The sequence below is a fragment of the Denticeps clupeoides genome, chromosome 16, assembly GCF_900700375.1.
Source record: "Denticeps clupeoides chromosome 16, fDenClu1.1, whole genome shotgun sequence".
Taxonomy (NCBI): Eukaryota; Metazoa; Chordata; class Actinopteri; order Clupeiformes; family Denticipitidae; genus Denticeps; species Denticeps clupeoides.
In genome coordinates this window covers 13,128,226-13,146,088 of record NC_041722.1, presented here as the reverse complement: position 1 = coordinate 13,146,088, position 17,863 = coordinate 13,128,226, and the positions used below count along the sequence as shown (strand labels likewise).

At 43.0% G+C, this 17,863-nt stretch overlaps 2 protein-coding genes across 2 annotated transcripts in view; both read right to left on the bottom strand.

Annotated features, from left to right (window-relative positions):
* Nucleotides 1-110: 110 nt before the first annotated feature.
* Nucleotides 111-2,600, bottom strand: snrpa1 (small nuclear ribonucleoprotein polypeptide A'). Its single transcript, XM_028956774.1, has 9 exons — nt 2,404-2,600; nt 2,167-2,314; nt 1,904-1,982; nt 1,720-1,766; nt 1,530-1,632; nt 1,144-1,223; nt 780-855; nt 599-692; nt 111-408 (listed from the first exon to the last, which is right to left on the bottom strand). The coding sequence occupies exons 1-9, from the start codon at nt 2,483-2,485 to the stop codon at nt 239-241; spliced, it is 879 nt and encodes a 292-aa protein (XP_028812607.1). The 5' UTR covers nt 2,486-2,600; the 3' UTR covers nt 111-238.
* A 2,849-nt stretch (nt 2,601-5,449) lies between these two features.
* pcsk6 (proprotein convertase subtilisin/kexin type 6) overlaps nt 5,450-17,863 on the bottom strand; it is a 32,541-nt gene continuing 20,127 nt past the window's right edge. Inside the window, exons 13-21 of the mRNA XM_028955912.1 lie at nt 15,900-16,036; nt 15,261-15,446; nt 15,070-15,172; nt 14,431-14,627; nt 11,385-11,472; nt 10,669-10,772; nt 9,645-9,774; nt 7,122-7,234; nt 5,450-6,014 (exon numbers count right to left, since the gene is read on the bottom strand). Of these exons, the coding sequence (XP_028811745.1) occupies nt 5,914-6,014; nt 7,122-7,234; nt 9,645-9,774; nt 10,669-10,772; nt 11,385-11,472; nt 14,431-14,627; nt 15,070-15,172; nt 15,261-15,446; nt 15,900-16,036 (1,159 nt within the window). The 3' untranslated portion in view covers nt 5,450-5,913. The remainder of the gene's footprint in view (nt 6,015-7,121; nt 7,235-9,644; nt 9,775-10,668; nt 10,773-11,384; nt 11,473-14,430; nt 14,628-15,069; nt 15,173-15,260; nt 15,447-15,899; nt 16,037-17,863) is intronic.

The window sequence follows — 17,863 nt, the reverse complement described above, 5'->3', positions numbered from 1 at the left end:
TAACACCTCTTGCCATATTGTGCTATGATTAACAACTTTAGAGCATATCAAAAGTGTTAATAAGGATCTAAAAACCATTACCATGCGTGGACCTAGAAAAAATATGCAAATTCATTATAATTTTTTTATTGTAAAAAAAAAAAGTTTAATGTAGCAACGCAAGTAATTAATACATAATACTTCTCACCCACATAGATAATCTACAGCATATTTAAAAAATAAAAAAAAATACAAAAATTTAGGCAGAGCCATTAACATGCATGTCTTCCATTTCATCCTCGTCGTTGCCCCCTCTTCCTTCTTCCTCTCCATTATCCTCCATCTCACCACCCACATTCATCTGCATGTCTGTTTGCATGCCAGTATCATCATCCTCTTCTTCCTCCTCCTCCACCATGCCCTCAGCCCCTGATGTATGAACCACATGAAAACAAAGATGAGCACTACAATCCATTAACCATAGAAACAAAGGAAGTGTAGGCTGACAAAAATCACAAAACTAAAAAAAAAAACATAGTAAATATTTTGTGTGGCATTAAACTGATTAATTACACCGCTACTTTAGTGTGAGGTGGGGCTTCCCAGCATTTTGTGCTACCTTGTCGCAGGTCCCTTCCTGGAATTTGACCGGACTGAAGCATTCCTTTTAATCGCTCAACCTCAGCAAGGGACGTGGCATTAGCAATTGCATTCTGATGAGAGGGGAGACAGTATTAGAAAGCAGCTCATTATCGAAAAATTTTAATACACCAGGCAACTAATGCTGCGTATGTAATTGCCTTGATGGCCTCCACTTCTGCTGCAGAGGGACCAGACCTCTTCTTATCAGCCTGAAGAGTAGCTCCTGGGGTGAACCTAAAACATACATATTCATTTTTAGCATCAAACACCACTCCAACTTCTCAAACCTTTCAACCAGCGCTTCGACCAGTGTAGTATCTTATCTTTGTCAATAAACTGATACAAGAGAATTCCTTGATACAGCTCTCTTCAAATTCACTGTAGGGTTATGGATTTATAAATATTGTTAATCAGCAAATCAAATTTATTTTCCCTCTGCCGCAGCAGACATGGAGGGCATGACCCATAACCCATATCCAGTGGATCTGCAGAGCTGTACATATTCAAGGATTTTCATCTTACGTTTTCGAACGCTTGGCAATATCCTTTGCAAGCTGTGCACCTCGTTTGCCTTTGAACATTTTCTCCGCCTCTTGCCGTTCCTATGGCGATACATCACACAGTTACAATGAAATGTGAAAAGTGAATCAATGGATCCAACCTGAATTTAGTCTTAAGCAGAAGTTAATGCAAAACATTGCCTGGATGCACAGAAAAGCGATCTCCCAATGCCGCTGGTGAAAGTTAAGAATCCTGACAAGCAGCTGATTCATATCCGCACAACAGATATGACCAATTTGGAAAATTGAGGCAATACACTCATTTAATGTATTTTTTTTTTTAATTATATGTCATCTATAAAAAATAAAAAAAAAAAGCTATCAGAGGACACTTCTAACTTGCCGTACCTTTAGCTTCACCTTCTGGAAATCAAGAACTCTGATCTGTGGAATTTTATTGATGACGTAAAGCCTGTAATGTTTCTTGTTGGTCACTGGATTCCTCAGAAGGCTAAAAACATCAAAGAAAGAAAACTGACATGGATTCTTCACATTAAACCAACATCGAAAAAAAAAACGGCAAGTAGCAGTAGATTACCTGAGTAGGGTCAACGTTTTAATTGAGGCAAGCGGGTCCAAGTCTCCCTGAGAGTGAAACAAGTTGGTAAAATTACTAACGTATAACATTGGTGGGGAAAAAAAAAAAACATGCATCATTAAAATAAAGTAAAATGCGGCGGCGACTGAAAATAAATCCCATGCATGCATCCACGCAAAATTACCAGGTCTTGGATGTTGTTGCTGGTGAGGATCAGCTCCTTCACGCTCGGCAAGGACAGTTCGAGAGACTCGCCGATTCGGCTGCACATGGATCAGAATCAGGACTCAGCAAATAACAACGAATAAATAAATGATGCGAACTCGCACGTACGGTCTTATTTACACACACGTCGCGCAAATTAAAAAGTACGGAGGTAGTACGCCAGCTCAGTCCCAAACCCACGCCGCGTTGGCGGGTAGAGGAACGCCCGCGGCCGCCACCTACCAGATCCTGTTGTTGTTCATGATCAGCGTTTTCAGCCTCCTGAGCAGAGGGAACCCGTCCAGCTTCCGGATTTCATTGTCGGAAAAATCAATCGTGTCGAACTGGTCCAGCGTCGCCCCGAGATTCTCGAGGACCGGGATTTTGTAGCCTGCCGAAGTTGAACAAGGAAAGTCGAGCGAACGCCGCCACAATCGGCTAACCGGCTAGCGCGCCGGCGTGTCGGTGCGCGGCCCATACCTCGCAGGTCCAGCTCCCGGTCCCGCAGCGGGTTCGTGTACTGAGCGGCCTGCTCGATCAACTCCGCCGACAGCTTCACCATACCGACGGGCGCCCAGACAGATACGCGACGCGACAAATTAGCGCAGCTAGAGCCCAACAACACGCCTCTGCAACACGCTGCCGCCCGGAAGTGACGCCTCGGCGTCCCATTTGAAGAAGGCGTCGCCCCCTAGAGGCCGGGCGAGGACCGGGACATTTAAATTAAATCCGCCTGATGTGAACGGCTGTTACCAGCTCGGTATTAAGCGTCCCTGTTACAAAATCGTTTCGAAATAGTAACAGTTGGGGGTTGTGTCTCAAATGTAGAATAAAACTCACACGGCGGCGAGTGAATGTCTTCTCTGATGAAAGTAATATCAGTTAATTGAATTACTTAATTTAATTAATTTTGTTAATTAAATTACATTGCGTTGTAGAAGTCCCAGGCTGGTTAAATTTCAGTCAGTCTTTCTTTCTTTCTTTTTTCGAATGACCAATAATAATAAATCTAAAATTCTCCTTTCTTGCCGCGCTTTCTGTTGGGTTGGCACTGCGATAAAGACGTGCAGCTAAGCCACGTTAGAAAACGAATCAGTAATTAAATCTCTAATCATGGTTATTCGTTTTACAATGAGCGAGAGGCTTTTACAACCACCGCTTATGGAACTTTAAAATGTTACTAACAGGTTAGATTGTGCTGCGACGCGTTACTCCTCCACCCTGCACGGGGTGTAGTTGCGACCAAGTCCAGCAGGTGGCAGACTTGTGGGACAAAAACTTATCTAGTTTCAATTAGTCGAGCAAGCACACGTTCAGCTAAAACACATCCAAATTCCTTATTTATGTCAGTATTGCATTAAAGGTAAAAACAAAAAAAGTCCTTGCACTCTTAAACAAAGTTATGTGACAGAAGAGACTGGACTAAAAAGGTTTTTATGAGGTGAAAAAAAAGTACATTTGAACACGGGACACGTGGTCCTGTCTTAAAAAGCAGCGAGGAAAGAAGCATCTTGAAAACATCCCTCCTCAGACAAGCACAAGCATTTAAGGTACCACAACAAACACAAAACAGCCCATTTGTGGCCTGTGGGATAAATGTCCTACCATTATATTTCAGTAAATAAATCCCTGTAGAAATTGAGTTGACAGTTTTAATATTCCAGCCCATAAACAGTTTGACCCCATAAGCATTTACGCAGACCACAGTGATGTGGGAACATTACTCGGTTTGTCCTCAAGAGCAACGTTCCAGTAAAGTTCACCTTGTGCAGTAAGGTTTCTACTTCACCCTTTAATTTAAACTGTCATATTTGTATCATATTTTGTGTGTGTGTGTGTGTGTGTATATATATGTATATATATGTGTATATATGTATATATATGTAGCCATTTCTGCTCTTCAAGACTGTTTAGGGGGGCTGCAACCAACGGAGACAACGCCATCAACTTGGAGGAGTACCCAACATCAGTGAACAGCTACATCAGCAAATGCACCGATGACGTCATAGTCTTCAAGTCCATCAACAGAAGCTGTGGATGACTGCAGAGGTACGTGACAAGATCAGTGAGGGTCAAACTGGCGCGAAACGTGCACACGGGCAGAAAATCCACAGCCACTTCCAGGACAGCGGTGACACGCATGTGGCAGGGCATCCAGGCCGTCACAGACAACAGGACTAAAACCTCGACCTGTGACAGTGACCCCTCCCTACCAGATGTGATGAATGACTTCTACACACGATTCAACACACAGAACGACGTGACTGCGAGGAAATTACAACCCTCCTTCCAGTGATCGGGTGTTGTGTCTAACCATGGCGGATGTGAGGAAAACTCTTCTAAAGAGTCCCTGGAAGATGCTCAGAGAATGTGCAGACAATCTGGCAGATGTTCACACAGACATCTTCAACATCTCACTGAGCACCACCGTTTTTTCTACATGTCTCAAGTCCACCACAATCGTGCCCGTGCTGAAGAAGTCTTCAGTGTCGTGTCTCAATGCCCCGTTGCACTTACACCCATCATGATGAAGTGCTTTGAGAGGCTGGTCATGAAACACATGAAGACCCTACTGCCCCTCCACCCTGGACCCACTGCAATTCACTTACTGTCCAAACCATTCCACGGACGATGCCATCGTCAACACCATACATCTGACCCTCACCCACCTGGACGTTACGGACACATACACATGCATGCTGTTCATAGACTTCAGTTCAGCATTCAGCACCAAAATTCCTCAGCACCTGGTGGAGAAGCTGAGCCTGCTGGGCCTAAACACCTCCCTCTGCAACTGGATCTTGGACTTCCTGACTGAGAGACCTCAGTCTGTCCGGATCGGGAACAGCATCTCCAGCACCACCAAACTGATCACTGGAGCTCCTCCGGGCTGTGTCCTCAGTCTAATGCTGTCCACCCTGCTGACCCGTTACTGTGCAGCGATGCACAGTCATCAAGTTCTCTGATGACACGACGGTGGTGGGTCTTATCAGCAAGAAAGATGAGTCAGTGTACAGAGAGGTGTAAGACTGATAGACTGGTGTAAGGTCAACAATCTGTTTCTGAACATGAACAAAACAAAGGAGATGATTGATGATGAACTTCAGAAAACAACAGAGGGACCACTCGCTGCTGAACATTGACGGTTCTTGTGTAGAGATTGTCAGGAACACAAAGTTTCTTGGTGTTGATCTAGAGGAGAACCTCTCCTGGAATCTTAACACCAGCTCAATAGCCAAGAAAGCCCAGCAGCATCTCTACTTCCTGTGGAGGTTGAGGAAAGTCCATCTCTCACCACCCATCCTCAACACCTTCTATAGAGGGAGCATTGAGAGCATTCTGACCAGCTGCATCACTGTCTGGTTTGGGAATTGCACCATATTGGACCACAAGAACCTACAGCGGAAAGTGAGAACAGTTGAGAAGATCATGAAAGTCTCTCTTCCCCCACAATTTACCACCCCACTGACAATAAACAATAAAGCTCAACTTCAACTTCAGCAGTGATATTTACATACCAGACAGGTCCTATCCACTTGTATTTATTTGTCCATCATAAGAGCTTAAAGCATGTGTAAAGCACCAAATACATTTCCCAAAATGTACAGTGGTACTAAGTGTCCAGACTCTTACCCTAATAGCTCAGAATCAAATACACTTAAAAACATTTTTTTTGTCCTTAAGAAACTTATTTTCCACTTCATCTAATTAAATTTTGGAAACTGGTTAAGATTTTTACTTTCATATACAGTTGTATAAATCACTTTTTTTATACAGACACATTTTTGTTTAGTAAAAAACAGTTTTTACATGTTACATAGTTGTCAGGGCGGCGACTTTAAAATCTCAGCTGCTTAATTAAAATGAAGAAAATAAATCACAGACATCAATCAAAGTTTAAAATGTACATCAGGTCACAGGGGCATGTGGAGGGCAGGCTGTTCGCGCCCATCTTTCTCCAACTCTCTCTCCCCCGCTTTCTGTCGTTCCTCATAATCCTGCCATCAGACAGGTCCTGCAGCAGAACTGCCGGAACAGCTTCTTCTCACACAGGCGATTCGATTTCACCATCTCGCAGAAAACCTCATCGGCTGTGAGGAAAATGCAAGAAGTGTGATGAATTATCTCTCCTGTCACCCCGACCCTTTCCCCCCTGTGCTACCCCCTACAGAAAGAAGCAACAGTGGGCTCTTGGCTGACAAAGGGGCATCTACTAACTTGGCCTGGGCGGCCATTAAAGTGATTGTTTTTGTCATTGTGATGCACCACAAGCACAGCACACACACAAAATGTGTCCTCGGCATTTAATATTGAGGGCAGTAGGGGTCTAGCGGGTAAAATGACCCGTAATTAGAAAGTTTGAATCCCTAACCGCTCAGGCGCCACTGAGGTGCCACTGAGCAAAGCACCGTCCCCACACACTGCTGTCATGTCTGCCCACTTGTCATCGAGGGTGAAAGTGAAGTAATTGTCATTGTGAAACTTTCACCCTTAGTGAGCAGTGTCCAGCCATGAAAGGTGCCCGGGGAGCAGTGTGTTGAGATGTAACGGCCCACTATGTATCTGCAGGGAGTGCAGGGGAAGCCACACCCTCCTCCCCATCGCAAAATGCACTCTTTTTAGAGTCGCTAACATTCCCTCCCTCTTACCATCTCACAGAACCAAAAGGCCTAAACTCTTGTGGCCCAAAAACTGAACTTTTGTGCATGTGTATGTCAAGTCATTTTATTTTGTGAAAATGAAGCACCAATAATAGAGTTTGCCTGCCATTTAGGCTCTGATGTACAATGATGACAATAATAATGACACAGAGAAACAAGCAATTTTGATTGATAGATGAGAAACTATCAATACAAACAGGGTAATGTGTCCAAACGTCATGAGTGTAATGAGCGCCCGCCAGTGGCAGAAAGCTATTTGGCATTTAGTCTCTGACAGGTAACATAACTTTTGCAAGTCAACATGCATTTCAGAAAAATACTTTCAAGATGGGGATTTTAGGTTTGTGTAAAGATCATATATTTAAGTTTTGTTTTTTTTTTATTATTAAAAATAGATGGCTGCCATTGCTTGATTGATAATATAAATGATTCTGAATATAAAGTTAGATTTTACACAGACACAAGCTTGACTTCTATATATGTGAATGTGATATTTTAATGGCCGGGGTTGTGCTGTACTAATCTAACTTAACTTACCATTGTTACAAGTTGCATTCAGAATGCAGGTCCTGCTCACCAGGTTATATCCCTCTTTGCATTTGGTGCATGTTGTACCAGGGCCTTCACAGTTTAGACAGTTCTCTTCGCATCTGAAACCCACAGGAACAAGAGCTGAAACGTAAGCTGCGGGGGTCATGCACGCTTTCCCAGCGTGAAATAAGTCACAAAAGTTCCCCCTGTTTCTGAAATGATAAACAGCGATTCGAACAAAAACAAGAGCATCATGACATTAATATTAATGGTGATCCCCAGCAGAGGGAGGACGGCGAGGGGAGGCAGGTCATTCGGAAGAGTGACGGATCTCTGCATGGAGAGAGACATCCCTCTCTCCTACTTTAGAAGCAAAAGGGGAAAACGTGGAGAGGAGAAGATGAGCCGATAATCACGGCGTTCCCAGAGCATCTATGCTAATTTCCCCTCCGAGGACGAGCGAAAAGAGACAAGGAGACGGTAACGCCGGCTTTCATTCACACACACACACAACATTTTTTTTTTTTTTACAGAAGACCTTTGTAGAAAGCATGGTTTGGCACAATGCGGGACAACACATTGAAGTGGATTGAGTAGCTGTAGATGAAGTGATAATCAGCACTAGCCAGTGCAGGAAAAATCTTTTACTGAGTCTGCGAAAACAATGAACCTCCAGACTCTGCAGATGTTCTTTCTGAGGGACCTCTGTGAATTCTCAAATCCTTTGGTACGTCACAGCAGAATGCCCCAGGGTTAATGCCCTCGCTGGTATTCAGTGGATGTCCTTCTGAGCACTGCTGTGCGACCTCTACTTTCTCCCCACATCCATTTCTCTATCAGGGTGTAGAGAAAAATAACAGACCGTCTCTGAGATCTTTAATGTGTCTTTTGACAGATTTCATAGAGGAAGTGTTAGGCCTCGCAAATGGGAGTGTGTCAAAAACATTTCCATTTTCCACTGGTCATATTCTGACCTATTAAGGTGATCTAATGGTCTGATACATTTTCAGGGCCAGCTCAGGTGAGCGATTTATACTGCTTGTCAGGTCTTTGTGGTTTCGTGGTTGCTCTGAAGGGCTGATTTATGGGCAATTATGGAAATGAATGAAACAGACGAACACAAACAAACTAAAATATGGCACAGTCTGAAATAGCACCTCACTAAATTTGATGCAAAAAAAAAATTATTATTATGACTCTGTACCTGAATGCAGAAACAATTGTATGTCAATCAATCAATATTAATCAGCTGCAGGCTCTTTATTAAGATTTCTAGCTTGGGCAGCAATATTTCTACCACCCAAATAGGTCACCTACATTGGACAGCCCACACCTCAGAGACACTACTGTGAAGTGGCAGCTGCTCAGTCACTACCCTCCTGCAGAAAACTAAAGTTGGACAAAAAAAAAAAAAACACACACACACACATAAAAAAATTGAGCTGAGACAGGAAGCCGTGAGAAAATGCAGCAGTGCGATTAATCTATTATTAAATCCATCTTTAATGCATTCGCTATCTTTTCTGCAGTTTAAGGAGGATATAGGCAGTTAGTGCGAGATATGCTACTTTTCTCAAATGCACAGTATTCTTTGCCTCCAGACAGATCTAATACACAGTTCACGTCTGTCTTTGTGGAGTTTGAAAACATTGTGAACAGTCCAAGGTTTGCTATTCTATCCCTTTATCCTATTGTGTGATCGTAACTGTCAATCTAACATGTGAATCCGCGAAGTCTTGCAATTTCATCCAATCTCCATAACATTTCTGCTAAGTTGACCAATCAGCAAAGTCTTTCTTGAGTTGCACCAATAATGAGCTGTGCTCACTTCCTTGTTTTTGGTTGTGAAGATGCCAAATCTTTGTAGTGCTGCAGCCCGCTTCTCTCCCTCTTTCGTGCGCGCACTCTAAACCCCTAAAGTGAATGAAGTTTACAGTGATCAGCATCTGGCCCGTCACATGCCTGGCCTCCACTCTCATGGTGACATGGTCCTGTGTCGGAGTATGTCATACGCAGTCTTGTACAATGCTAAGCAATAAAGCTGTTGCTGGCGTTAACCTGACCAAAAAAGTTTTCTACCCTTTCTTCCCATTGTGTTGTCACAATATAAAAAAACAGTACACTATTTCGTCCTACTTGTGTCCACAGGGAACTGTCCATGTTAAATTCAGTCAATAAGACTTCCCACTGGTCTATGACAAAATGTTGTGTATGAATACAGGAGACATAAAGGTGAACCACGGGAAAGGTTCTAGTCATGGATGAGCACATCAAAATTTACTTAGATTTTATGACAATATCAAGTCATGTTCTTCTAAATAGACACCATCATACTGTTAGTGTTAACATATGACAAACTGAAATCACTCAGAATCTTTAAATTCTCACTGGAACAAGCTGCCTTAGTCTTTTATGAAATATATGGATGAAAAGTTAATGAAAATGTGAATTATACGTTTTAAGAGAAGTTGAGGTGAGATCAGGAAGTCCTGCGGGAATGTTGTCTAATATGAGGTGAAGGGTACTCACTTGCGGCACATCCTCTGTATAAATCCAGCCACCTCGCCGGCATAGTAGCCCAGACTGCACTCTGGGACGCATCTCCACTCCTGCTGCAGGAAGTCTCTGGCACACTGGATGCACTCCTCTTTCCCGGGCCCTGAGATGACAGAACGGCTTTACCCAGCACCCCCCGCTGTCCGTAAAGCCAATTCTCACCTCTCCCTGCCCTTATTAGTGTTGAATTCACCCACCACTAATTAGATGTTGTAGCCATCACATCAACATCCATCTACAGGCTTTTCCCTCCTTCACACCCACTCACACCTGCACATAGTTAGTGCTCTTCTCTTGGTGAACTCAGGTTGCAGGAGCACAAATTGTCAACATAAACCCAATTACATTTTAATTAAATGCTGTGCTGCCATTTGGGGAAAGGTCCTTTGGGGAACATCCTTCAAATAATTTTGGTAATGCAACTGAGATGGAATTGGAATTATTGTGGAAGTAAAAAGGAAAGACATCAGTGTCCCTGTCTGCTTAGCTCTGTTTAATAACTTTCACATGATTAAGGATCTCAAATCTAAATTGTTACACTGTGACTGAATATAAATTAGCTGCATGTTAAAAATGGACAATGCCACTGTAATAACGACAACACAATCAACTAAAATCAACCAATTTTTACAAGAGTCCTGGGACAGACAGTCACTGTTACATAAGCCAGCGAAGCTCTCCAGCTGGGGGCGGCAAAATAATGATTAAATACCAGTACACAGTCAATGGTGACAAAGCCAACAATGACAATGAAGCTAAAAACATCTCAATAGGAGGAGGATGAGATGCTGATCCGCTAGATGATTCATCCATTGTCATGCTGGGGTCTTAGGATCTACCAACATATTTTTAGGGGCCTTTCAAAGCTACAAATACTGCCAACAATTCTCAAGAAGAAAGATTAAAAAGTGAATTTGCTGAAACTGGAAAAAAAAAGAGTTCTGTCAATGGGAACACGGCAGGAAACGTAACAGTTGTGCAACACTGCAACACTGACCAGTACACGAGGAGCAGGAATGGTGGCATGGGCTGCACTTCATTTCCTCCAGGTGAAAGAACGTTCCGTTTGCACATTCTGGAACGCAAGTCATTCCTGCCAAGCTAAGGAACGAGGCAAATGTCAAATGCAGAAAATCAGTCCCATGAAAACATAATCTGGCAGAGAGACGCAGGAATGAAGTCAGTAGAATGGAGAAGTTCACTGGGGTATTGGTACTAAAGGCAAAAAAAACAATCTGATACCTACAACAGAATCTGGCCAAGGAGTAGAAAAGCAGACCACATGAGGTCATGTCAGTTTCATATTTCTACTCTATCTCACTGTTTTCTGACATCAGATGCTTTTCCATCTTACTCCAAAACTTTTAATTTCAAACAGCTTTTGGATTTCATCAGAACGAACCCCACAAAGCAAACCATGCATAAAGATGACCAGATGTGTGCTGTCTGACCACCAGTTCTGCTGGCTCATTATGACTTGCAGTAGTGAACAAATCTTAAAAATGACAGAATACATGCTTTTCTAAATGATGCTATAATATATATATATACCCAGGCTCTGAGGAGACAACTACAGGAGACAAGATAAGATTACTAAGTACCTAATAAGTGATGACTGTACATGCTGTGTTTTCCCTGGTTTTAAGACCAGCTGGTGAGTTATCTGTACTGGCGCCAGGCTGACAGTGTGTGTGCGACTGAACGTTCTGTTACCTGAAGCCATCACTGCAGGCCGTGCACCGATCAGCATCACGCACACACTTCATACAGTTCTCATGGCACTTCACACACTTCCTCTGGACTGGAGGAAAAGCAAAGCAAGGAGAAGGAAAACATGGTTTTGAACAGGGTGAGCCAAAATGTAAGTACATTTATAATAATAATTCCTTGTGCTAGTGCATAATACAAAAGCTTAAGTAAAAAGTACTGTAGCAATTTACCTCAGACCACAACACACTCCATGCACTGCTCCACCTAAACCCCATTTCCAGGCATCAGACCGCTAACTTGGCCAACACTCAGTGGAACCTCGCTTCGCTACCCCTAGAGGCGGGTTTATGTAAATGACTCCAGCCTTATTGTCTGCAAACGCTACACACCCCCCCCCCCTCCCCAAAACATAGCACCTTCGCTGTCCCCAATCTTAAACATTCTTAAACAACAAGTCCTCAACATGACAAGCCCAGACAAATCATGTCTTCAAGAGCAAATTCTTAATTATTCAGTCATCCATCAAACAATGCCGCCCACCAGGTTTGGAGCTATGCTTTCTGTCATTCATTTACACCTTGTCCGCTCTTGCTTGGAGAGCCCCATCCCACATATGATGCCAATGTGGCAAAGGTTGGTGAGGGATAGGAAAGGGAGGCTGATCTTGCTGCATACATGGTGCCTTTTTATTGAACGGAACACATAGAGCAACAGGGGAGGCAATCACCTCAGATCACAAACAGATCAATATTTGCAGTGTTGGCCCTTTTTTTTTTTCAAGACGTTTGCAATTCACCCTGAACTGCTGTCAATCAATTTCTGGACAAAATCCTGACTGATGGTGACCCGTTCCTTCATAATCAGTGCTTGGAGTTTGTCAGAATTTGTGGGTTTTTGTTTGTCCACCTGCCTCTTGAGGATTGACCTCAAATTCTCAATTGCATTACGGTCCGGGGAGTTTCCTGCCCATGGACCCAACATTTCAATGTTTTGTTCCCTGAGCCACTTAGTTATCACTTTGGCCTTATGGCACGGTGCCCGGTCATGCTGGAACAGGTATTGTTCAGAGGATGCTGTCGGAGGTTGTTTTAGTACTATTCTTTATTCAACGGCTGTGTTCCTGGGCAAAATTGTGAGTGAGCCCAGTCCCTTGGATGAGAAGCAGCCCCACGCACGAAGCTCAACTTTTCATCTCTGGACAATCATTTTACCAGATGCCCCAAACAATGGGAACGGGGCTTCATCAAATAAAATGACTTTATCCCAGTCCTCAGCAGTCCCGTCCCTGTACTCTTTCCAGTCCTTGATGTTTTTCTTGGAGAGAAATGGCTTCTTTGCTGCCCTTCTTGACACCAGGAGATCCTCCAAAAGTCTTCGCACTGTGTGTGCACATGAACTCACACCTGCCTGCTGCATTTCCTGAGCAAGATCTGCACTGGTGGCACCCCGATCCCAGAGCTGAATCATCTTTAGGAGATGGCCCTGGCGCTTGCTGGACTTTCTTGGGCCTTCTTCACAACACTCGTACTCAAAACTCTCACCGGTGTTGAGAGGTTCAGTGAATGAGAGGTTCACTGAAATAATCTCAGCAGGTCCTTTTGCAGCAGGGCTGAAATGGAGTGGGAATGGGTTTTTGGGGATTAGGTTCATTTTCATGGCAAAATCGGACTCTGCAATTCATCTGATCACTCTTCATAACATTCTGGAGTATATGCAAATTTCCATAATAAAAATGGAAGCAGCAAACTTTGTGAAAACCAGTATTTGTGTCAAAACTCCACAACTCCTCTTTCTCCACAACTGTACACCCCATTTCCAGGCATCAGCCCACTAACTCGGCCACCACTCACCCTAATGATGAGTGGAACCTCACCTTGTTACCCTTAGCCCTATTGGCTGCAAACACTACATTTGAATGACATTTGAATGAAATTTGACCTTAATCTACACTTTAATCTTACAATAGTTGAAATGTAAATTGATGTATTTACAATCCCAGGTAGAGTGCAAATTATAAAGCATATATTGCATGCAAGTGTGCGTGTCTACATTTTCATAAATCATTTTCATCTTTTCGTCTTACGCAAAGTTTTATAAATGAGACGCCTGGTCTTTCTTTTTTTTTTTTTAATAAACGCCCTTACAGATTGACCGGAAATCCATTTTGTTCTAATTAAAATCTTTAGTTCAGACACTGCAAGCACAAAACGTCTTCACTGTCTGTCTCTACTAGCCTGATGAATTTCACATCCATGTCATAGGTCAGACACAGCATAAGAATGAAATCTTAATTATTGTTACACATGAAATATTCCTAAATTTATATATATTTGTATATTTATCCTCTAGTGTCTTTCTTGACAGACTGAATAAACAAGATGATTTATAGCAACCACAAAGCTTCTCTTCAACAAACATCTGTCTGCTTGCCCAGAAAAAACACGTTGAACTAGTCTCCTCCCCCAACTCTTGTCATTTCACACATTTATATGCAAACCTCCACTGTTCAGCTACAAGACAGCCAGATGTGACAAATTATGTTCCTTTGCACCATTAGATTTGATTATGAGATGGTCCAGGCTTGAAAGTTTAGTGTTTAAACAATAAGTGCTGAGGTTCACAAACTTACCCCCCCACACCCCCTGTGTATGTGTGTCTGTGTATGCATGTATGTTTAAAACAGATCAGACAACCCCCCACAGCATTATTTTAAATTTACTGACATATCAGTGAAAATAAAATGGCGGTTCTTAGTCAAAATCCACTTTGTGACGGATTCCGTTTTCAACATAACTATTAAAACGATGACCAAAATATATGTTTGCATTAGAAACGTCACCTAATCTTCTTTTCATACAGCGACTTGAAATAGTGCAAAACAGACTTGCTCAATTGTAAATTTCATTGCATTTGGGAATGATTCAACACCTCTCAATTTCCACATGCTATCCTGGCTTTGGCCATGAGTTTGAGAACAACTGGCAACATAAAATCTCTGGCAAGACCTGAAACTTGACCCCCCATGGGGCCTTAACCTGCTGGGACCTACTCTCGTCAGCATAAAATCCCCCCGGGCAGGACTCCAGACAGGTGTTTTCACCGGCGTAGAAGTAGAGTCCTCTGCGGCAAGACCGGCACTCGCTGACCCCCTGGCCCACACATTTCTCACAGCCACGGTGACAACGGCGGCACCGTCGAGCACCACTGTCCTCAAAGTACCCCAATGGGCAGTGGCTTACACACGTCCTACAGGGCAAAAAAAAACATATAAACAAAAAGGAAATCAGTAGTGTGGAAAGGGACATGGAAGCGGACCTGCAATCGGAAATGCTGCAGGTGCAAATCCTGAACCGCCAAGGTGCCACTGAGCACAGTCCGCACACACCCAAAAGGGCCAAGCAGCACCAGGGCATCACAACTGTATTTTTGTTATACTTTGGTGATAAGTATATACTTTGGGATTCGAACAGGCAACCTTCTGATTACGGGGGCCGCTTGACTCTCAACAAGACATTGTCCAATCTTCCTTTGTTCATTTTTGCACAGAATTCTGATTGGCAAACTAGTGAATCTAAAATTGCACATGTTATGTCTTATATAGCACTACTGTATAAGACTATATTACACATATTTATGTATGTAATACATCCCCTGACTGTCAGATTAGTCCAGTAAACTGCTCCATTACCTTCCTGTCTTGAGGTTGCCCAGACTGAAGTGAATGCAGTTTAGACAGTGGTCAGCATCTGGCCCGTCACACCCCTGGTCTCCACACTCATGGTGACATGGCCCTGAATGGGTTAATAATGTGGACAGGCTATTAGGGCTCACATGCCAGACAGTGTCAGGACTTGAAGACATGAATCTGTAGTCGCACACCATTATACTCTTCCTCTTCCTCCTCCTCTTCCAGCTCTGGGGCTGACGGTGATGGTGCAGGGTTTCTTAGCTCTTTTCCAGGACTGGGAATTTCTAGCATCCTGGTACGGGAATGTTGGGACCCGTGGGAATGGTATGGATGCTCAGATGTGCCATACAGGATCAGAGTCCACTCTTTCAGTTTACCTGGGATATAAACCCAATGGGACGTAAAAACCTCTTTATCCCCAACAAGGTTCACAAACCACACACTGGACCATTTGAAATAAATTTAACTTAACGGAAGTTTGCTCAATTTCTTTTAAACTATTAAGCTCTAGTTTCTATTCACAATTTGTAATTTGCCAATTTGTAATTTGCCAGTTTCTTCCAAATCACCTGTCATCGTAAGGAACTCTTAAGCCTGTGATTTATCTACTGATGCATGACTAGACAATCCATTACAAAGCCACACCAATACTCTCCCTGCATCACAACGTGTGAACTGGATGCGGGAGACTTAACATTTCTCATACCCAGACCTGTAGAGTGCAAAGCAGTTTGCCAATAATATACCTGCATGACTTTCCTTCCCCACCTTTCTAACTAAGAACACTTTCATGGGAAGGCACTGGCTTGAGGAATTAAATCAGGCCTCACCCAGCACCTCTGGGTTGCGTAGCTGGGACGGTGAGTCGGAGATCTCCAGGGTCCACTGGCCTTCGGCTCTCTCGCCCCAGCAGTGCACCGTCATGAACTCCCAGTTCCTGAAGCCCTCGTTGGAGTAATCAAACAGCCTGTGAAATGGCAGATGGTCCAGATGAGGCACAAAAAGGATTTTATTATGCTTAATGCTTCTTTTACTGGGAATGATTCCATCTCCCGTCAGGCACACCCCTAAACCTGAGCCATTTACTCGATTCTGCATGGTATCTTTCACCACGGGATCCAAATGGAAGAGCAAGTTCATATTCTTCAGGCAAAATCTCATTAAACGCATGCAAAACAAGGCACCCTTATTTTGGGTTCTTATGACAATAATCTTTGAGATCAGGATTTGTTAATCATGGGCATTCTGGGTGCTTCTGCTATATTTTGTGTGGCATCAAAAACAACAAAAGCACAAAACCGATCGAGAAGAAAGGAGGAGGAGAATGTAATTTGTCTGTTCCTTTTAAGCGTTTCGTCAACCCCAGAAAGTTCCCTACATCTGTCTCAAATCAAAGTGGAACCACTCTGGAATGGGGCAAATTAAACAAGACGACCCTCGACATGATAAACATCCTGAAAGTAAAGAAATGCAAATAAAAGGGAGAAGCTTTTTGCATCTGGTAATGGGATGTGGTTCGCTGGCGTTCCGTCTGATTGTTGAGGACATTAAGGCTGTTTCATTTCCACAACCTGTGCAGCTGATGAACTGGCCAGGACTTCCAATGGCTTTATGTTCATTTATTTTTCGAGCGCCATGCTGTGAGAATGCAGATGATCAGAGTGCCCTCTTTGAGTTGCTGTGGTACAAGGTCTTCCTTTGAACCTTTTCAATTAGGCTCGAGGAAAAATAACTCCTCTCCCCTGCTGTCCGGGGTGATAATCAGCAATGAAGCCAAAAACAGAAAATGGTCACAAACAAGGCAAATAAGCAGCAAAACACAGAAATACCCCAAAGTGTGCACAATCATATATAACAAGGTTTTCTTGGTGGGGAAAAATGTTTGAATTTTAAAGAAATACCAGCAGGCCTTTGTAACAGCACTAAATGTCACTGCTAGGTCCTTGACTTCCTTCTGGCTCCAATAATTCGAGGAAATTTTTTGGGGGGGTATCCGGAAGACACGATCCCAGCTCATGTCTGGATCGCAGGATTTGTGTTTTACGAAAAGACAGCTAGCAGATTGTGAACCACATGCTGCTTCTTAGTATAAGAATCTGGCTTTGCTGATTTTATCATAAAGGTCAGAACTGTCCCCACACACTGCTAACTAAGGTGATGGGTTAAATGCAAAGGACACATTTCGTTGTGTACACTGTGTGCTGTGCTGCAGTGTTTCAAAATGACAATCACTTCACTTTCATCCAAAATCAGACTCCTCACATTTATAAAAAAAGATCATGTTCTGGATGACAGAAATAACTACACACCAACTAGAAAGTGGTTCTTTATTGTTTTGCTTATTTATGTAAATCCAGAGGACACCATCCTTAAAAAAAGCCTCACATTTAATGTGTCGAACCAGTTTGAAAACTCTACACAAAGTCATTTTACCTAAGTCATTGCAAGGGAGCTGATATGGCGAATACTAGTATTATTATAAAGTACTAGGAGAAATCTCACCAAGGATAAAGAAGGTGCTACAAACATTTAAAGAGCTATTTAAAGCTGCCCACCGGCATTAAGACGAGCCTTAAATAGAAAAAAAAAGAAATGCACTTAATTTTTTTGGCAGCACTTGCATTGGTCAGTAGCAGTTTTTACCAGTTGATAAAAATGAAAGAAAGGGGGAAAAAAGTCTGCAACAAAACACTTTCTGTTTTATTCATGAGGTTACGAAAATAACAAAATAACAATCAGTGGGCCGCAATGGCCATAAGCGCAGTGTAAGCAGTGTGTGGAGAATACCAAACCA